This window comes from Nomascus leucogenys, chromosome 1a (assembly GCF_006542625.1).
Source record: "Nomascus leucogenys isolate Asia chromosome 1a, Asia_NLE_v1, whole genome shotgun sequence".
Classification (NCBI taxonomy): domain Eukaryota; kingdom Metazoa; phylum Chordata; class Mammalia; order Primates; family Hylobatidae; genus Nomascus; species Nomascus leucogenys.
This window is the reverse complement of record NC_044381.1, coordinates 37,163,186-37,185,254: the sequence shown is the minus strand read 5'-3', so window position 1 is coordinate 37,185,254 and position 22,069 is coordinate 37,163,186. Positions and strand designations below refer to the sequence as shown.

Here is a 22,069-nt window from a genome sequence, read left to right as displayed (position 1 = left end):
CCAGCCAGGAAGACAGAAACAATCTTTTTTTTTTTTTTTTTTTTTTGAGACAGGGTCTTGCTTTGTGGCTCAGGCTGGAGTGCAGTGGCGTGAACAGAGCTCACTGTAGCCTCAACTTCCTGGGCTCAAGTGATCCTCCAACCTCAGTCCCACAAGTAGGTGGGACTATAGGCACACACCACCATGCCCAGCCAATTTTTTCTATTTTTTGTAGAGATGGGGTCTCCCTATGTTGCCCAGGCTGATCTTGAATTCCTGGGCTAAAGCAATCCTCCTGCCTCAACCTCCCAAAGTGCTGGGATTACAGACATGAGCCACTGCGCCTGGCCAAAAATGAAATCTTAATAACTGCTAATGTTTACTAGTTATTGAGCACCATGCATCCTGCTAAGCAACTTATTTTGATTAGCTGTGTTAGTCCTCACAAGAACTATAGGAGGCAAGTGCTGTTTTTATCTCCATTTTAGAGATAAACTGAGGCAGTATTTTAGTGACTTAGGTAGGAACACAGAGCTCTTAAAGGGTAAAGTCAAAATGTGAACCCAGGTCTGACCGACACCAGAGCTTATGGCCTTAACCACAAACAGGCCATCTGTGCAACAGAAGGAGAAGGTGGCTGCGTGGGGATTGAGGGGCCAGAGGACTTAACCTGGGCTAAGAAAGTGGGGATTCCAGAAGCTTGAGGGAGAAGTAGGAACCAGCCAGGTAGGCGGTGGGGAGTGAAGCATTCTGGAGAGATGACAGAGAAAATCCAGGGGGCTGGAGCCCAGGACTGCAAGAGTGCGAGGGAGAGATGGGGGAGCTCTGTGGTTGGAGAGCACCAGCGGGCAGACAGTGGGGGCCTGGGAAGGGTTTGGGTGGAGCTGTGTGCTCAGGGCTGCACTTGGAGTGTGGGGGTCCTGACTGCTGACCACAGAAAGGCTGGAGGTGGGTAGGAGTGAGGCAGAAGTGTGAGGCTGATGGGGAGAGAATCATGGCCTGGGCACAATGTCAGCAGGGACACATTCTGATTCCAGAGCTGAGTGGAAGTGGGATGGGAGGGACTTGGGGTACACTGGAAATGAAGGGCCTAGGTTATCTGCATAGGTCAATGCCCATTCAGGGAACAATGTTTGAGGACACACTAGGGCTAGGACAAGCCAAGGTGAGGACAGACTTGTCTTTTGGGAGTGGCAAGTGCAGTTCGATAAAAGAAGGGTTTGCTGGCATCTCAGGCTCTGAGATAGGGACTCCAGACCCAGCTTCCTGCCTGTTTCACCCCAGGAAGCATTTAATTCCTCCATCTGTGAAATGGGAATCATGAAAGCAATTCCTAATATTATGGCACCGATAAAGGAGCTGATATGTGCTAAACTCATGACATAGTCCCTGGAGCACAGTGAATCCTCAATAAAGGCAGGCTATGGTGGAGGCCCCAGATGAACCTCTCAGGACCAGCTTCCAGTCATTCCAGAAGGAGCAGGAAGCAGCTGCAGGGAGCAGAGCCCATGGCTCCAGGGCATGTCACCACACTCTTGTTTGAGGAGCATATTCCTAATGGGCCTCCAGCTGGTGCTGGCACTGATTCTTTTTTCTTAGCTGATATCTGGGGACTGTTCACAGTGTACAGGGGTTGCATTTCAAAATATCTAACACCTGTGATAAACAAAATACATTTCCATCATGGACAATACTGGGAATATAGAACAAATACAAAACAGAGAGTAAACCGTAATTCTGCCATACAGCATAACCCCTGTTTAAGATTTCAATTTATTTTTCAAGTTTTTTTCCTATACATGAAAAGATGGGGATATGCCAAAATTGGCTGTTTGCTATTTATACCAGTTTTATAAGCTGCATAATCTTTAAATATTCTGCAAAGACACTATTTTGATGGCTTCTCTGTCATGGATGTGTTGACATTTTTATTTAAGCATTCCTTTCTGGAGGAACATTTGGTGAATTTTGCTTCTTGTTATGAAAGATGATGCTGTGAGAAGTGCACTTGCCAGGACAGTCTGACCACATCCTTCGGACGCCTCCTAGAAGCCACAGTCCTGGGTCAGAGCATGACCTCTCTATGGCTCTCTAAGCTTTCCAGGGAGTTTTTACAGCCTTGGCTCTGCACTGCTGGAGCAGCGCCTGTGCACTTGCCAGGACAATCTGACTGCATCCTTAGGGCGCCTCGTGGAAGCCACAGTCCTGAGTCAGAGCATGACCTTTCTATGGCTCTAGAAGCTTTCCAGGGAGTCTTTACAGCCTTGGCCCTGCTAAAGCAGAGCCTGTCCTCCCAACTCCCTCACCACACTCTGGGGTGCCAATTTTGCTTGAACCTTACTTATTTGAGAGGGGAGAAAATCTTTTTAATTCGTATCAATGTCTGGTAAAACTGCATATTTTTCCCTGATTTCATTTTTTTCAGTGCTTAATCAGTTTCTCAGATGGTATGTTTCACAGAACATTTCCCAGATCACAATATGTATTCTAGAAACAAAATCTCGGAACCTCTGGTTTTCTAGGTGGCAAAATCCAATTCGCAAACAAATGGATTAAATTTCTCTCTGCAACAGCTTCAGAACAAGATAAAAACTTGTCAAGAGTCCAGGGGAGAGAAAACCGTAAGTGTTCAATGGGTTCTGCATGTGAATAATAAAGATATATCATGCTAAAGTCATAAATGTGAAATAAACTTACATGTGTGTATAGGATTTCTCCAGCACAAGGTTGGTGGGGTGGGGGGACATCTCTGAGCCTTCCTACTTAACCCCTGTTTCATAGAATGAAGAAAGTAACAAAAAAGAAAGCAGCCACTGTTCTCCACCCCCAACCCATCCCAGGCAAGCATGGAGCAGTGTCTAGTGATGGGAGAGGCCTGAGTCTGGCTTCCTCTGACTTCTCTCCCTTGGGATGTTACCAGGTGTCCCTTGCTGTAAGGAGAACTCAGTCCCAGATGCATAACAGAAGCAGGGCTCTGCCTCCTGAAAAACCACTTTTTGTTTGACTTTCCACTTGCTTTTTTTTGAGACAAAGTCTCACTCTGTCACCCAGGCTGGAGGGCAGTGGCACAATCTCAGCTCACTGCAACCTCTGCCTCTGGGTTCAAGTGATTATACTGCCTCAGCATCCCGAGTAGCTGGGACTACACGCACCCGCCACCATGCCCGGCTAACTTTTGTATTTTTAGTAGAGACAGGGTTTCACCATGTTAGCGAGGCTGGTCTCAAAACTCCTGACCTCAAGTGACCCACCCGCATCAGCCTCCCAAAGTGCTGGGATTACAGGTGTGAGCCATCACATCTGGCCTCACTTGCTTCTTTTGATCGTAGCACAGAAACTGGTTTTCTCTGTTTAAAGTATGAAAAGTCAGAATTGGAACAGAGTTTGTGGGGAGCGTGGTTCCAAGTGTTCGCCTGGCCCTGATCCTCAGAGCAGGTCTCTGGATATCTACGTGCTTCTTTTTCTGCCATGAGTGCACGACTCTGTCCCCCAGTGAATGACAGCGCACCCTTCAATGATGGGGGACATCGGGAGTTCTCTTCCTGGATCTACGGGTTCAACTCTGGGCAAATGACTTAAACTTGCTCAACTCGGTCTCCCCTGGCCTGTCGCCCAGGCCACACCAGGGAACCTTTCCTCAACAGTCCAGCCAGGTGCTCCCAGAACCAGACACCCCAGCCTGAAGGTTCTGGAGTGGGAAGCTTTCTCCTCACCGTTCTCTGTCTTTTCTGTACCATTTCAGTGACTCTGAGTTGCAGTGCTATTATTAGCACTGAAAGGACATTTATTTTTCTGTCTTTATTGCTTTTTCTTATATAGTATATTGCATGACTCTTGAAAAAAGCGTAAACACACACAAAGCATAGTTTGCAGAATAAATGTCCCTCTCACTATTCTCATTTTGCATAGAGGCACTCTAAACTCTGTTATGTATATGCACGCACTTGTTTCTACACATCCACTGATATTACTTGCCCTGCCGTGCAGGTGTGCAGAGGAAAGGTGGCTCCTATATTTTGCCTGTGACTTGCCTGATCTCTCTTATGAGCCCCCTAATGGGGAGCAGGGGGAAGATGAAGTTAATCAACTGTAGCTCTTCAACAGGCTCTTTAAGGCAGCTCTACCTCTCCAGAACAGAAACATCCAGTCTCTCACATCCTCACCTCCCAACCCCTGCTCTGTCCTCTCCTGTTAGGGTGTTGGGTGGGTGCCAGGGGCTTGCCCAGCCTCCCAGCCAGGTGAGGAGCATGTGAGCATGGGTGTGCGGGCATTCCTGTGTTGATGGAGGAGGCTGGCTGGACAGTCTGCAGAGCGCTGATTAGGGGACAAGAGTGATGCCTTGAATGTGTGGCGAGAGGGAAGATTGTCACCGTCGCATTCCTGCACACCTGTGGGGTGCTGCACCGAGAGGGTGCGTGTTAGACATTGCCATGGAGATGGCCAGATCACTCTCCTACACACTCCTGCACACCCTTGCCACCTGGGTCAAATGTTTCCTTCTGGCCGGGCTCGGTGGCTCATGCTTGTAATCCCAGCACTTTGGGAGGCCGAGGCGGGCGGATCACGAGGTCAGGAGATCGAGACCACATTGAAACCCCGTCTCTACTAAAAATACAAAAAAAAATTGGCCAGGCGTGGTGGCGGGCGCCTGTAGTCCCAGCTACTCCGAGAGGCTGAGGCAGGAGAATGGCGTGAACCCGGGAGGCGGAGCTTGCAGTGAGCCGAGATCTGCGCCACTGCACTCCAGCCTGGGTGACAGAGGAAGACTCCGTCTCAAAAAAAAAAAAAAAAAAAAAAGTTTCCTTGTAAACATAGAATGTGAGAGCCAGAGGAGATCCTAGGGAATATTTTGTGTCCCCATCTTACAGATGGGGAGACCAAGTTGAGCAAGTTTAAGTCATTTGCCCAGAGTTGAACCTGTAGATCCAGGAAGAGAACTCCTGATGTCCCCATCAGTGAAGGGTGCGCTGTCCTTCACTGTGAAGTGAAGGCCACCTAGCAGAGCCAGCCCAGCCTTCCCCACTCCCCAAGGGCCTTCCCTGCATGAGAGGAGCCTCCATCAAGCCAAGAGGCATCCTCACCAGCCCAGCCCCTGTTCCCACACTTCCCACAGAATCTGCCCACCCTCCTGCAGTCTGCTTCCTTGGGGCTTTCTTCCTCCCTGTTCTCACTAGACAGTGACCACAGAAGAACTCCTCGGCTTCGTCCAAACTTGGAAAGAAAAACTGAGCCAGAGGATTCAGTACCTTAACTGCAGCCTGGACAGGGTGTCCATGACTGAACTGGTCTTTACCGTAAGGAATGGGATGGGGTGGCAGGAAAGGGTGGGTGAGCTGTTTGTTGTCTGGGCTCCCAGGAGACCTGCAGGGCTCAGCAGAGCTGAAGGGAAGAGGGGACTCCCAGGTCTCCACGGGACATCAGGCTTACTGAGATGCTGTGGAGAGATCACAAGCTGTGAAGTCAGAGCTGGATTCTAATCCCCAATGGGCCACTTCCTTGCATTGGTCTCGGAGGAGACCCCTCAGCTCCTGGCACTACCTCACCTGCTCCATCAGGACCCTCACTCACCTTATCTATGGAATCTCAAGCCAGTCCCACCTCTCAGCCTCTTCCTTCCCACCTGCACCCAGGGGCAGTCCTGGCTTCTCCCCATGGCACCCCCAACACCTCATCCAGACCCCTGCCTCTTGCCCACCTGATGCCCACATCCTCTCACATCTCCCATGGTCCATTCCCCGAACATGGCCGGAAGAGGCTGGTCTGACCATGTCACTTCCCTACCCTTGGGGCAAAGTCCAAACCCTTTCACTGGACACACAGCAGCCTCCGTGGCTTGTCCTCCATGCCTCTTCATCCCTCTCACTCCACCTAAGATGTCACTCCCCACCAAGCCTCCTCTCACCCCCTGGTCTGGATCAGGGTCTCCTGGCCCATAGCACCTCCCACTTCCCCATCAGCCTGCAGACCACATGGTGGGGTCTCCATTTCAGTTGCTGTCTGCCCTGAGACTGCAAGCCTTTATGGGCAGAGCCTGCATCACCCCCACCCCTGCCCACACCTCACAGTGGGCTGAGATGCTCAGCCAAGTTCCAGGGAAGGGCCTGACAGCCAATGTCTGCAGAGTAGAGCACTGCTAGGCCCTGGTCTCACCACCAAGCCTTGACCAGCCTTCCTTCCATGGGGAGGCCCTTCCCACCATGCAGCCAGCACTAGGCATCCATCTACCTCTGGTGGGGTGTCCAGCAGCATGGGGCTCCAAGGGTCTAGCGTGAAGGTATTGAGTGACTAGGAGACTTTGAGTGAAGGTCTCCCAGGACCTTCACTCAAGGGACTGATAGACCATTGCTAAGATGAGACTCAGAATGAAACAGAGAACAGCCTAGGTGCTCACCGTGGGCACCAATTCCACACTTTCTCTAGGAGCCTGCTCAAGGGGAGTTCGCCACTCACTCAGCCTGGCATTCACTCCCCCATCCATTTGGTCAAAAACATTGACCGGGCACATCTGCAGGTCTAATTTCAATCTCACAGAAGATACTGGAACTTTTCTTTCACAGCACTGGTCCCAGTTTTGGAGAAGCATTTACTGGTATAAGTGCAAGCTAAATGTCTGTCTTTTCTGACTAAACCGCAAGCTCTGAGACGGAAGGGATCATATATGGCCTCCTGGCCCCTGTGTTCGTAGAACATGGGCAAAGACTTGTGAAGAGCAGGCACCCAGGAAACATTTCTAAAGGCATGAATAAACAGATGAATGAATGAATGGCTCTGTAAGGGAGATCACTTTACAGAGGAGAAAATAGTGGTTCAATGAGGTCAGCCAGCTTGCCTGCAGCCACTCCACTGAGGCAGGGTGGGAGGGAACATGAATTCAGCCTGCTGCCTCGCTGGCACCTAGGCCAGTCCTTACACCCTCAGGCCCTTCTCTCTGGCCTGCAGAACACCATCCTGAAGGACCAGGAGCAAGACTGTGACATCCTGACATCTTCAGAAGCCCTTGAAGGGGAGGCCAAGCTGGACGTGGTCACCCCTGAGTCCTTCGCCCAGCTGAGCTGCATGGGGAAGCCCCTGATTGAGGACCCAGCTGTGGATGTGATCAGGAAGATCCTGCAGTGAGTGGCCCCAGGGTGCACCTGTGGCCCTGCCACCCCTGCCCCTGGCCCTGGACCTTCAGGGACCAGCTTTGGGGCCTCACACACTGGGGTTCCCACGTGAGTCCACCCCTGAGAGCCTGTGACCTCAGGCAAAGGGCTTCCCCACCCAGAGCCCCAGTTCCTCCTCTGAAATGGGGCTCGTGACAGGACTGACTGACGTGGCGCTGAGGACTAACTGGGATGCTGCTCAGAGCCCGGCCTGAGCTGTCCCCATGGTCACCGTAGAAGAGCTCACACCCTTTCCGTTGGTTTCAGACTTCCCAACACAAAATGGCCAACCCACCATTGTGACAAAGCTCGGTCCCAGACAGGTAGAGGCACACGGGCCTGTGGGTCTCGGGGCAGCAGTGAGGAGGGGGCTGGTGGTGCTGTGTGGCTCATTCTTACCTCCTGTTCTCTGCTCCTGTCCTGGGTCCTCGTCACCCAAAGGCTTCAAGCGACATCAGTGCCGGCCAGAAAACTCTGGGAAGAAGGCTGTACCCAGCGCCAGTGCTACCTCTGCAGGCAGGTAGGACACAGAGCAGCCAGAATCGCTCCTTCCCCGTCCATCCCCCCACACAAAGGCAGGAGACCACCTATGGCTTTCCCAGGCTTTTCCTCAGAAGGCACCACAACGCTCATGGCTCTGGGACTCCACGGGGCGCAGTGAGGGGTGAGCGCCATCCTTAGTTTGCTGGTTGTCCATGGGGCTGATGGATCTCAGCCCTGCCACCTTCCACACACGGTCATGGTTAGAAAGACAGGGCAGATGGCTTTCCTGGAGGGACATCACAGAGCCACAGAAAGAGTTCTGGGCCTTGACACCCTGCCCACCAAGCCTCAGTGGGGTTGTTAGACTCAAAGTTTACCCCACACGCATATTTTATGGAAGGTGCATATCAGAAGCCGCATGGCTGAGTAGACTCGCTAGCTCTTTGTGTCAACCTGGTTGACATGGGTTCGTTCCTGGTTTTGAGAAGGCAAGGGGAATCCCCGCTTTGCCTTTCCCTCCAGAAGGTCTTTTTGAGCATGTGTGCTGTGTGCAATGGGGAAAGAAACAAAGACCAGCCACATGAGAAGAGCAAAGGCTATTGACTCAGAGCTGACCACAGGAGGGAGTCAGTCACCATCCAGGGTGTTTCAGCAGAGCTCCCAGGGCAGGCAGAGGAGTGGGAAGCATTGCCCTCCTCTCCAGCTGTGCACTGGTTGGGGGCTGCTGTCATGGGGAAGCTGGAGATTGCCTACCGAAAGTAGGGCATCCCACGTGATTGGTTACGGGACATGTTTGACCTTCTCTGGTTGGTCCGAAGTTGGAAATGAGGACACAAATTAGGGAAGCTGTCATCTATTAATTAAGTCCTGGCCATTTGGACCTATTGTTATAGGTGATATTGTGTAGCTTCCTGGACTGTCCCCAAAGATGACAATCTCACTTCCTGCAAATCTGACTTAGAGCAGGCTGACTTCCTGGGTGGCTTCTTGTAGACAAGGTGGGGGTGGCCTTCTGGGTAGGTTGCTGCACATCATGGGGCAGAGCTCTATTTTTTATATGATCCAGCCATGACCTGTTTCCATGTTCAGTCTCTTAGAGGTTACAAAACAAAGTCCATGTCACTAGGGCTGCCAGATAAAAGAGAGGGTGCCCATCTACACTGGAATTTCAGATCAACACCACCTAATTTTTAAGCATAAGTATATCCCAAATACTGCATGTGATACACTAATGCTGAAAATTACTCTGTTTATATGAAATTCAAGTTTAAATGGGCGTACTGTATTGTTATGGCTAAATCTGGCAACCCTACCTGTGGCTCAATGTTTTTTTTCTTTGGGTCCTCATCACGGGGAAGTAGGAATGCAAATTTCTGGGCCTGAGCACCTCCGCCCCTCGCCCTCTCACAGCAGCCCTCTCACAGCAGCCGTGGTTGGGTTTCAGCAGTTAAGGTGGTTAAGGTTTCACCCTACGGTAAGGTAGACTCACAGCTGTTGAGAAGGGACACATCCCAAAGGGCTAGGCCCTAGAAATGGGAGTCCGGTTGCCCACGGGCAGGCCCCATGCCTCCAGAAACCCAGGCAGGGATCCTGCAGGCTCAGACCTGCCTTGCGTCTGTCCACAGCCTCCAGACCACCCACCCACCTTTGTCCCACAGCTTCACACGGCACCCCAAGCCCAACAAAATGGAGAGAAAGTACCAGGTGCTTGGGGACAAGCCTCCCCCTCCTGCCGAGTGAGTAACAATGCCTTTCCTTTTGACTGCATTTAACCTGTTTTGGGTTGGGGGTGCAGCAAATGTGACTCAGCTGAGGGGAAAAATCAGAAAGGGGAAAGGGAGGTCCAAGCAGACAGAGGAGGGGTGAGAGGAGATAGCAAAGGTCAAGGTCAGTTTGTCTCAGCCCATTTCACCTAAATTTGTTGAGAAACATTTTCATCAACATTTCACATTTTCCAAGCTAACAAGCATTTCCTGGTGGTAGGGCAGAAGACCCCATTCAAGGTCTGAACTTTTTTTTTGTAATTTTTTTCAGTGCTTTCCCCTGTTTCTCTTTTCCTTTATTGTAACTCCAGTGATTAAAACAAAAGCTGTTCAACTTAGTATAGCTTCATTGCAAGCAAACAAGCAAAATTCCAAGGTCAGAAAACAAAAAGCCTTCAGAGAAAGTCAAGCTCCACAAAGGAGCTCCCACTCCCCCTATGTCAGAGATCCCCCCAGACAGCGGCCCCCTCTCATCAGCCCTCTCACCCTGGAGACCTCGTCTCTGGGGGTCATGAACTTGGCAGAGAAGGATGGCTGTGACATCAGGCAGCCCAGGTGTGGCCTCCAGCTGGCAGGTAGACAGTTCCCTCATCCCACACCCAAGGACGCTCCTGCACCCTGAATACTTTGGCTCTCTATTTTTTATAGCTCAATGCAGGAGGATGTTTGGTCCTACATGAAGTCCTGTTCATTTGATTACTATTTAGGAGTAATCATTCTTTCAGCTAATCGAGGCACTGCCCGGTACAGGCACTGCCATGGGGCCGAGGATTCCATGGTGAACAAGTACAGACAAGTCCATGTCCTGTGTCAAAAGATAAACTCAGGCACATTAAAATGTTGATGAGTTTATTTGAACAGTCAGTCATTCATGAATTGGGCAGTGCCAGACCCCAGGTGGTTCAGGGATCCACCAAGGGAACACCAGGGGAAACCTTTTATAAGGTGTTCATAGAAGGAAGGCAAAGAAAATATTTGCTTGGTTAAAGTGAAAAGTTCCTAGTTGGCAATTTCTGATTGGTTAAACTTACATTTCATTTTCCTAGACTATGACCATTCATTCTGAGTTAGTTTTGTTTTCTTGCTAGAAACTCCAGGCACTGGAACCATGTCAGCCTGATGGCCTCCCGTTTATGATCTTAAACACCTGGTGGCCTTTACCGTCTGCTGGGAGAGATAGAGGTTAATCAGCCAGTCACACAAATCAATCCCAAATCCACCTGATTACCATGTCGTAAGGCTGAGGGGGCATTAATCCAAGATCATTAAAGCCAGGTGGTTAGAAAGAGCTGGGGTCTGAGGAAGGGCAGGAACAAATGCAACCAAGAAGAGAAGTTAGCTGCTGTTATGGAGTGGAATCAGAGTGTGCAGAGGTCCTCGGGCAACAGTGAGTAATTTCAAGGAGTGTCATGGCCAAAACAGAGCACCTGAAAAGTTCTGTTCATGTGGTCCACGTTGGTGTGTCTAGACCAGGCCCCTTAGGGATCTGTCTCGTGTGTGTTGCAGGGATTTTAAGGGGATCATCTTGACCCTCCTCTGGGAGAGCAATGAGAACCTGCTGACAGTCGCAGAGGTGAGGACCACCACCCATGGCCTGTGCCTGCCCTGGAAGCCATGCCTGCCTTCTGCAGTCTGCTGATCATGGCCACTTGGGGGAAAATGAGGAAGAGAGGATTCCACCCCCGCCATGACCACAGCTCCCCAGCTTCTGTCACCTCCCTATGAGTTTTTTCTTCTAGAAACCAAACCTCATTCATTCATCTAATTGATCACCAAACATTTCTTAGATACCAACTGCATGTCAGGTACTGCGTGTGCCAAGAGGAGCAAGCCCACCCTCTGTCCCCAAGGCACCCAGGCCCAGTGGGAAGCTGACAGATCTGGCAGGGGCACAGAAAGAGGTGGGGCAGTGGGAGCAGGTACCAGACAAGCTGGCCAGTGCCCTGTTCCCACACACGCTGCACTGTAGTGCGAGTGCATTCTCCTGTCTGCCTCCCACGGGTCTGTCTGCCTCCTTCAGGGCAGGGTCCCTGGCTTGCCCATCTTTGTGGCCTGCAGCCTATACCCAGCTTGGCACTTCCTTGTAAGCTCCCAACCTGGTCACCAATTTGAGATTCCATTGATTTGGGTCTTGAAGGATAAATAGGATTCTTGCCAGTCACTCATTCAGGAAATAACGAGGGCTGGCCATGGCCCCACTCACTCCAGGTGGGTCCAGGGAGGCGACACGGGCGGGCAGGGAAGGAGGAGTGTCTGCCCATGTCACCTCCACAGGGGAAGCCACGAGCAAAGGCTAGGGAGTGTGTAGGTGAGGGCAGGCTGGTGGATCCCAGGAGCAAGGGCCAGAGTCCCATGGGGTCCTCACCCACACATGGTCACCCTCTCTGGCAGGAGTTCTACCGTAAAGAAAAACGCCCGGTCACCAGGCCTGACTGCATGTATGACACCTTCGACCAGTGTGCCGAGAACATCAGCAAAAAGATCCTGGAGTACCAGAGCCAGGCAAATAAGTACCACAACTCCTGCCTCATAGGTGAGTATAGGCAGCAGGTAGGCACGGGGAGCAGGGCGAGGTGCGAAGCCAGTGGTGGAGCTCAGCCTTGGCCTTGTGGCCTGGATCCTCCCCTCTGGGGGAGGCAGAAGAGCTTCCCTGTGAAAAGCTGACCTCTTAAAATTAGGTAAAAACAATGATCAGATTTTACTGGGGAAATGCAACCATGTAAGAAAAAAGTTCACTTTTCTTGAGAAATATGGTGATTTGTACCTCTAAAAATATTTTGTTTCTTCTACAGATATTTTTGACAGCTTTATTGAGATACTTGCATACCATAAAATTTACCCGTGTAGTGTACTCAATGTGGTTTTTAGTTTATTTACAGAGTTATGCAATCACCGCTACCGTCAATTTTAGAAACCCCATCCCCCAGCCCCTCCCCAGCCTAAAGCAACCACTAATCTACTTTCTGTCTCTATAGACTTCCTTATTCTTTACTTTCATGAGAATAGAATTGTATAGTATGTAGTTTTGGGGACTGGCTTAATTCATTTTGCATAACATTTCAAGGTTTATGCATGTTGTAGATGGTGCCAGTACTTAATTCCTTTTTATCAATGAATAATATTCCATTGTATGAATCTATCACACTTTGCTGTGGTCTACTGTGCTGTTTCAGAGGCCCTCTGGGTAGAAGGAGGAGAGTTCAGGGGATAGCCAGAACTGGGCCAGGACCCAGCCCTGCCACTTCCCAGCTGTATTACCTTGGTCAAATGATCTCACCTCTCTGAGCCTCAGTTTTCTATTTTTTTTTTTTTTTGAGACAGAGTCTTACTCTGTTGCCCAGGCTGGAGTGCAGTGGCGCAATCTGCAATCTCGGCTCACTGCAACCTCCGTCTCCTGGGTTCAAGAGACTCTCCTGCCCCAGCCTCCTGAGTAGCTGGGACTACAGGTGCATGCCACCATGCCTGGCTAATTTTCGTATTTTTAGTAAAGACAGGGTTTCACCACATTGACGAGGCTGATCTCGAACTCCTGACCTCCGATAGTCTGCTTGCCTTGGCCTCCCAAAGTGCTGGGATTACAGACATGAGCCACTGTGCCCAGCCAGAGCCTCAGTTTTCTTGTCTGTGGACTGCAGATATTAATAACACCCACCACAGAAGGCCTTCTTGAGGATTAAGTTCCTCACACAGACTTGGCATGTACAAGGAATTAAGCAGCGATAGTGCTCATAGCTGTGGTTGTTGAATGACTGGAATTGAAACTACAGGCATTGTTTTGTTTCTCTAGCTCAGAATTTCCTCCAAGTGATCTCTGGGGGATCCCATCCTACATAATTGTCCTCAAAACAAGGGTTCCATGGTCAAATGGGCTTGGAAAATGCTGCAGACTGCATCCCTCTCTGGTAAACTCACAACTAGTGAAGACTTCTGTTTCCTGCAGCTTGGCAGGCTAATGGGGGATCCATTCTCCCACTAAAAACATGTAAAATGCTGCATAAGATATTTTTGTAGTAAAATCTTTTAAATGCATTAGCAAGCTGTCTGTAAAGTGAGAAACACACAAAAGCCAAAAATTAAGTGAAAATAGAAACTCTTGAGGGATAAATTGAGTAGTAACCCTGGTTATTGCCCTAGGGGCATTTGCTGACTCCCAGGTGAACTTTAGCCTCTATTTTCATGGCCTCCAGGGTATTGGGAACAAGAGACAAATCCACAGACCTCCAAAGTGGGAAGTCTAAAAGGAGCAAGCCACCTAAAGCTGGAACCCAACAGGGCTTCCAGAGTAAGGCAAATGAGACGGAAACCAACCTCCTCCCTCTGTCCCTCCATAAGACAGAAGGAAACTGTCTTATCAAAAACCATGGTACTGGGTGAAGAAAAAAAACTCCAAAGAGAAATCCAGAACTATATGCCAGTCCTTGTGTGGTTTCTAAATTTATGTTTAGATAATTCACACTTATCTAAACATGAATTCAATTTTGCTTTTCTGGCTTATCCAAAAGACCTCAAGCTAACACCTGAGCTTAAAATGATCTTGAGTTGGTGGTGTTCAGAAGCTTGCTTGTTGGACATATAACAAATTCTCTCTAGGAAAATCTACCTTCAGTTCAGGCCTCAAAGGATTCCCACAAATAAAATGCCCAGAATAAGAGCTCACAGTAATAAACAAAGAGCAACAAAATCCCCATAAACACAAGGAAACAAAATGCCTTGAGCAAGAGGCAGCAGGAGACCAGCAAAGACTTCAGATATTAGAAGTATTGGACACAGAACATAAAATAATACACTTCTAGTTAAATAAAAGAGGGAATTGGAAACATGAATAAGAAGCAAGAGACTATGAAAATGACCAAGTAGCTATAAAAGAGAATAAAATAGAACTTTCATGAAGGAAAAATTAAGAGTTGAAATTTTAAAACTATACATGACTTTACTACCAGGTTACATATAGCTGAAAGTAGAATTGGTGAACTGGAAGGCAAATCCAAAGAAAATAACCAGAATATAACATAGAAATATAAAGAGATGAAAATATGGGAGAGAGGTAAAGAGATGTGAATGAAAGAGCAAGTCTAACAAACTGACATTTGGAGATACAGAGAAAGAGGGAGACCTAGAATCAAGGCAATAGTTGAAATAATGGATGAGAACTTGCCAAAAATGCCAAGACACAATGCATTTTAAATGAGATGAGAAGTCTGCAGAGTATATAGGAGAAGCCCTTTGAATTTATTTATGCCTTTATTTTATTATATTTTATTTTATTTTACTTTATTTTATTTTGTTTTAGAAAAAGGGTCTTGCTCTGTGGCCCAGGCTAGAGTGTGGTGCAATTATAGTTCACCATAGCCTCAAACTCCTGGGCTTAAGCAATCCTCCCACTTCAGCCTCCTGAGTAGCTGGCATGTACCACCATGCCGGCTAATGTTTAAATACTTTTTTAGAGACAGGGTCTTGCCCAAGCTGGTCTTCAACTCCTGGCCTCAAGCAATCCTCCCACCTCAGCCTCCCAAAATGCTGGGATTACAGGTGTAAGCCGCTGCAACTGGCTAACCCTGTATTTTCTATACTGGTTTGACCTCAGGACCCCTTTTGATGGAATAGCTCTTACCACATTGGAGACCAAGATTTTCTCTTTGGGAAGTTGCTTTGGGCCTTTGTTGTAGAGATCGCCTCTGCAAGTTGATTCTAACCTGTTCCCTCCCTTGGCCTCTTACCCGCAATTCCGGCAGAATTACGGATCCAGATGAGGAGATTTGAGGAGCTGCTGCCCCAAGTGTGTTGGCTGGTGATGGAGAATTTCAAGGAACACCACTGGAAAAGGTTTTTCACCTCCGTGAAGGAGATCCGAGGACAGTTTGAGGAACAGCAGAAGTGGCTGGAGAAAAGAAAGGTGAGGGCCCCAGGACCAGCCCTTCCACTCTAGGATCAGGGAAACTGGGAGTTCAGAAATGGTGGCAGGTTGTGGGCAGGGCCAAGTCCAAGGGAAGAAGGTGAGCTGGGCTTGGGATTTTTGGATGGGGGCTGAGGGACAGGAGCCATTGGCGAAATAAGAACTGAGCCAACAGCTTCTACATAGAAGGTGTTCAGTAAACTCCTTGTTGGCTATAATGGGTGGGTGTACTAGGTTCCATGGGGCTGTAGTCATTAAGACAACAATAATTGTCCACACTGGTCCTTGGAGCTGTGGAACATGGGTACTGCTGATTTCACTGGACTAAAGCTCTGATTGTGCCGGGCAGATGCTCAGCCTTTTCTCTTCCAAACCCCTGAGTCAGCTCCAGCCATGCCCCCCTCTTAACCCCTCTGCCACTCTTCTGCCCACCCATCACCCCCACACACCCAGGCCAGAGGACACATGAGTCTGGCCATAATCATAATTGACAGAAGACACAAGTCAGTGATTTTTGGTGGGTTAACATTGCCACTGAATTCTGGATTGTTTGATTAAAGGACAAAAATGCCCAGAAGCTCCATCTAAATCTTGGACACCCCATACATTTCCAAGAAATGGAGTCTCTACACTTAAGTGAAGAGAAAAGGCAGGAAGAACTGGACAGCATGATTAGGATGAACAGGGAGAAGCTGGAGGTCAGTGATACCATTGATTCCCCAGTCCCGGTGTGCTCCAAATACAGCCCAATGGACAGCCACTGACAGCACCAGGTGCAGCCCTTTGTTGGTATCTTGCCCAAAGCAGGCATGATCGTGGTTGGGTTTTGTAGCTAAAAATGGCCGTTATTGGCTGTTTTAACTTGTATCCTTTTTGACTTCTAAATTAATTAATTACAAAATTACTGATGATAACTTTTATTTAGTGATCCATGTCTAGTTTTATTTCCACTTCTGTGAATTGTCTGTGTGTGTCCCTTGGCCATTTCTGAATCATCTATTATGTTTAAACCAGATCACATCTTGGGAGAGGCCTCCTGGCTGAGGGCCAGATGCTGGTTACTTGCACACAGTGGATGTAACGGCTTGGGTCCCCAGATCTCCCTGCAGAGTTCATCCATCCCCTCTTCAGCTAGCCTTGGAGGGATGATCCTCTCCTAGCAGCACTGTGCTCACCATGTTTTTTCCAGGAATGTACCAGAAAGAATGGCCAGGTTTTCATAACCAGCTTGGCTACCTTCACTGAGAAGTTCCTACTGCAATTGGATGAGGTGGTCACCATTGACGATGTCCAGGTTGCAAGTAAGAGGCACCACCAGCCTTCTGCCATGGCCCTGGGGGGCTGGTGAGGGCTAGGTTGGGTAGGGGTCTGCTTTCCCCAACTCTATCAGAGTGAAAACAAGTGATCCATTAAGGGGATTGATTAATTTTTGTTTTCCTTAAAAATAGCTTTTTGATTAAAAAGCAAATGCCAGATGGCTCAACGTTTATATATAAAAAATGAAACCCTATTAAGTAAACATTTCCATACTCTTGGGGTTAGGGACACCTTTTCTAAGTATGACAGGAGAGCTGGAAGCCATAGAGGGAATGGCTGGTAGCCAAAACAAAAACAGAAAAATGTCAAAAGATGGAAAGACAAACCACAAACTGGAAAAGTATTCCTCACAACTTACAGATCAGAGAAAGAGTTAATATCCCTGTGGTACAAAGAACTCTCACAGGTCAAATTTTTAAAGAGACAAAGGACAAACACATGCTCTTCAAAAGAGAAGCAGTTCATATGGCTAGTCACTGTAAAAAAAAATGCTCAGCTTCACTGATGATGAAAAATGAAAATCTAAGCATTATTTAGATATCATTTCTCACCAATAGCCTGGCAAAGTTTTTACATTTGGTAACAACGTAAAAGAATGTCAAGAAACAGAGACTCCGCAGAGACTCTTGGTAGAGCGTACATGGATACCGCTGTCATAGAGAACAATTTGTCAGTCCCTGTCAAAATTCTGAGTGTGTAGACATTTGGCCTAGCACGTCTAATTCTAGGAATTTATCCGAGAGAAATACTTGGACACTTTTTCAAAGGTATATGTTCAAAAATATTCACAGCACTGTTTGAAATGGCAAAGAATTGGAAGCAACACTAACATTGATATACAGAAAATTCAATGGGCCAGGCACAGGGGCCCACACCTGCAATCCCAGCACTTGAGAGGCTGAGGTGGGTGGACCTCTTGAGCCCAGGAATTTGAGACAAGCCTGGGCAACATGGTAAAACCCCATCTCTACTAAAAATTTAAAGATTATCTCGGTGTGGTGGTGTGCACGTGTAGTTCCAGCTCCAGCTCCTGGAGGTGGAGGGCAGTTGGGAGGGTGCTGAGGTGGGAGGATTGCTTAAGTCTGGGAAGTCGAGACTGCTGTGAGCCTTGATCATACCACTGCACTCCAGCCTGGCAAGAGAGCAAGACCCCGACTCAAAAACAGAAAATTGGATGCATAAATGAGGGTACCAGATGTGCAGGTAAATACCACACAGCTGTTAAAGTAGGTCTGCATGTGCTGACATGGAAAGACATGAAGGAGGGCTGTTGTGTGGAAAAAACAAATGGACAAACAGGACATGTCTATGATCACATCTTTTAAAACACATGCGTGATATCAACATGCATACTCACATCTGTTTAAATGAATCTGTGTGAGAGACAGAGACAGAGAGACAGGTACCAAACTGCTGATGATGACCTCTGCTGGGTGGGATTGAGAGAGATCCCTAAAACCTTTTTTTTTCATCATGAAGTGATGTTTACATTTTTAATAATGTGCATATTACTTTTATAACTATAAGATTAAAATCATACATTAAATGTTATCCATTTATCGCTGATCTATAAAGTAATTAAAATACATCCTTTTTATTTGTAAAGGTTTTCAATTAGAAAAACAATAAATGTTCATTCCAGTAAAACAAGAAAATCAGTATAAACCAAGAAGCAAGTGAAGAACACAGTCCTTCTGCCCTGAAAGCAGTGCCCTTTGCACTTGCTGTTCACCCTGCCAGGCCTTTCCCTTTGGGCACAGGCCTGTGTGTCAGGGTGGCTGGGGAAGATTACAGGGCTTGGGCGCTTTTGTGACCTGATTTCCCTGCAGGTGAACCTTGGCCGGGCTGGCCAGTCAACACTCCTCCTCTTCAGCTTTTTCAGTTGCTGCACATCATAATGCAATAAGCATTGTAACTTACTAATTAGTCCCTTTGCTATTGAACTTTGGACCATTTCCAATTTCCCACTCCTGTAATTGTGCTGAAGAGAATCTCTACATCCATGCATCTCTAGGGCAACAGACTCCTAGAAGTGCAGTGTCTGGATCAAAGGGTGTACAGATTTTTAAAGTGTTGGTCACTTTTCTATATCAGAGGTCTCTGTCAAAGGTGAGCCTCGTTTGGGAAATCAGGGCCTTGCAGAGATGCTGGGGTCAAGACCCCAGGGAGAACAGGCGGGCAAGCTAGTAGTGGAGCAGATCACAGTCCCTTGCAAGGAACCCCTGAGCCAGGAAGACTCCCTGCACCAGGCCCTAGGAGGCCTGACTGCTCCGTAACTCGGCTTCTGAGCCAGGCCACCGGGCCCTGCCATTCATTGCAGAGGAGTGTACAGGTTGCCTGCTGGCTCTCTGCACACAGAGCCCCCTACCCCCTTGCCCCCGATCTAGAAAGAACATCAGAGCATCAAAGATTGGATTATTGAGCTAGATAGTCCAGGGACAACCTCGAACATGTTTGTTCCAGGAGAGGTCTTAGTTTGGAACCCGTGTGAGCTAGCCTAAGCCAAAGAAGTCTCTATGAACTGTATCCGGGGACTCATGGAAACTGCAGGAACGTCAGAGCATCAAGCTTGGGTTTGGAGCTGGGAACAGCACCCACACCACTGCTCAGATTCCTCCAGCCATGAACCCCTGCCCCTGTTACCACCCAAGCTGTGTGGCTGGTGCATTCACCTTCTCCGTGGAGAGGGCTCAGCCTGCCATAACTCCAAGTGGGGAGGAGGGGTGCCAGTCCTCCCTCCTCTAAGTGTAATGCCAGGGGAAATCCCTCGATCTCAGGCTGTTGGTGAGGCTGCAGTCACTAGCCTGTCTTTTGCCTCTAGGGATGGAGCCCCCCAAACAGAAAATATCAATGCTCATACGAAGGAAACTCGCTGGGCTCTCCCTGAAGGAAGAGAGTGAGAAACCCCTGATTGAACGTGGAAGCAGGTGAGAACCAAGAGCAGCAAGGACTACTGTAAATGGCTGTATCTGCTGGGGGTGGTGCAGTGTAATGGTTAGGGGCTTGGGCTCTGAAGTCAGACAGACCTGGGAAAGGCATTGTGTTCTGAGCCTTAGTTTCCTCATCTATGAAATGAGCATGGCCGCCTACCATGATATTATCAAGAGAAAGTTAAATGAGGTAGTACCTGGGGTGCCCCAGCACATAGGAATAGCTCAACAGCTATTAGTTCACATGATAAGGACCCACCAAAGGGTCCCACGATGAAAGGGAGGCTTTGCTAAGTGGGAGACACATTCTCGGGTCACTGCTGGCATTGTGAGCCACTCCAGCTGTCTGTCATGTGTGAAGAGAGTTGGCAATGTGCCTGTCCCCTGTGCCCCAAGAGTGTGATTCTGCAAGAAGAAGCAGAGCAGTGATTTGCCCAGCTGTGTTCTCAGAAGTGGTGTTTAGAGCATCATAGGAAAAGCATACCAGACACTGGTGGCCACCACCTGGCTGGCAGATCAGTGAGTAAACTGAGGCTCAGAAAGGGGAGCAACTTGAGCCGTGGCACTCCCTTTCCCCCGCAGAACCCCAGGCTGTGCACAGTGATGAGACCAGTGGGGGCTAATATGAAACAGCTTGAACAAGTGAAGCATTCACGCTCAGTATGTTTTTTCTTTTCATTAAGATATTTAAAGCCATGATAATTTTTTCAAAGAAATGCTAAGCTTTTCCAACAGGGTTGGTAGGTGGATTATGAAAGATGAAGACAAGCCTGTGAGATTTTCACATATGTTTGTTTGTAGGAAGTGGCCAGGGATCAAACCCACCGAAGTCACCATCCAAAACAAGATTCTTCTCCGGCCAACATCATCGATATCCACCACCAAAACCACCCTGGGCCACTTGGCGGCTGTGGAAGCCCGAGATGCTGTGTACCTGGTGAGACAGGGTGGAGTGGGCATGTCCCAGGGAGCACAGCTCAGGTCAGCTGCCTTGGGAAGGGGGAGCTTCCCATCACCCGGCACCCAACATTTGGTTGGTGCAGCAGGCAACACATGTCAGCGCACCCCAGAGCTGCAGGTCTCAACACTCAGGACAGTCGCCGTTCACAGGCACGAGGACGTTAGTGTGGGTCTGAGGCATGATCCCAATGCTGTGGGAGCCCAGCTGAGGGACATCCCACCCAGATTAGGGGTGAAGAAAGGCTTTCCAAAGGCACAGTAGTGTCACAGCTAGGGAACGTTGTCACCAGGCACGGAAGCAATGGTAGCCGTAGGCTCAGCGGGGACACAGCAGCAGGAGCAGTCACAGCTCCTGAGAATTTAACTGGGAAGTACTTACTGAGAGCTTCTGCTCTTGACATGAGGCATCTCACTGAATCCTCCTAACAACTCCACAAGGGAGGTAAAATTATTATCCTCATTTCATTGATGAGGACACTGAGGCTTAAAGAAACTTGTCCCCTCTATGTCACTACAGAGTGGCAGAGCCAGGATTTGATCCCAGTGCCTGTCAGAACCCCTGGGGACATCCTGATGAGAAGGCTACACCCAGATGCCACCTGAGGGACCTCTTGGCTTTGAAGAGCTGTGGACCTTTGGTCCCGATGCCCAGAGAGAAACCTTGTCCTGCCCAGAGACCAGCTGGCCCCCTTATTGGGAGAGGCTGAAGTGCCCAGGGTCTGCCCTCCCCCAGCTTCCCCTTCAAGCCCCAGGCAGAGGGTACAGCTCAGCCTGCTGAGTTCAGTGAGGGCGGGAGGCCTGGAAGGCCCAGCCTACCCAAAAACCCAGAGCCCGGAGCTCCCAAGAGGACTCAATGTGGGACAGAGCTCAGGAAGGAGTGCTGAGCCTAGAGTCAGATAGACACAGGTCCTAGTCCCTGCTCAGCCTCCTTCTAGCTGGGTGACCCCAGGCCAGGCTCTGAGCCTCAGTTTCCCTGTCTTGTAAAATGGGGGAAACAACTAGGCCTACCTGGTTTCTACCTGAGAAGTGACTTGGGGAACTCTTGCCAGTGCCTGGAATGGGTTAAAAACCACCTGCCAGCAAGTTACAGCATTGCCCTAGGGGAGAGGGTCTAGATGTCTCTCCTCATGTGGACCCCTCCTGCTACCTTCCTTCTAGAAATATTTAGCATCATTTGAGGAGGAACTGAAGAGGATCCAGGATGACTGCACATCTCAGATGAAGGAGGCTCAGCGCTGGAAGGACAGCTGGAAGCAGTCCCTGCACACTATCCGGGGCCTGTATGTGTGACCCTCCACCCCACCATGAATAAACGCTTTCTTACACAGACTCCTTCCCTGTCCATCTACCTGCCTACCTACTTTCCGTCCATCCCTCCCTCCCTTCATCCCTCCACCCCTGCTCTGTGCTGGGCACTGTAGCTTTACCAGCGAACAGGACACAGCATGGTCCCTGCCCATGTGGAGCCCTCTTCCCATGAGGAAGGCAAGCATGAAAGGGGAAGTCCACGTGGTTAGCAGGGAGGGTGAGTACCAGGAATCAGTCACTTAAAATAGGCACCAGAACTTCAAAGGACATCACCTCCAAACAGCATGCTGGGCG

The 22,069-nt window shown here is 49.0% G+C and overlaps 1 protein-coding gene across 1 annotated transcript in view; it reads left to right on the top strand.

Annotated features, from left to right (window-relative positions):
* Nucleotides 1–21,799, top strand: part of CCDC180 (coiled-coil domain containing 180) — a 68,241-nt gene extending 46,442 nt beyond the window's left edge. Inside the window, 14 exon segments of the mRNA XM_030813925.1 lie at nt 2,502–2,600; nt 5,154–5,273; nt 6,919–7,091; nt 7,389–7,512; nt 7,514–7,641; nt 9,263–9,340; nt 10,874–10,940; nt 11,759–11,900; nt 15,100–15,260; nt 15,821–15,958; nt 16,450–16,561; nt 19,399–19,504; nt 20,309–20,444; nt 21,626–21,799. Coding sequence (XP_030669785.1) covers nt 2,502–2,600; nt 5,154–5,273; nt 6,919–7,091; nt 7,389–7,512; nt 7,514–7,641; nt 9,263–9,340; nt 10,874–10,940; nt 11,759–11,900; nt 15,100–15,260; nt 15,821–15,958; nt 16,450–16,561; nt 19,399–19,504; nt 20,309–20,444; nt 21,626–21,757 — 1,716 coding nt within the window. The 3' untranslated portion in view covers nt 21,758–21,799.
* Nucleotides 21,800–22,069: the final 270 nt, after the last annotated feature.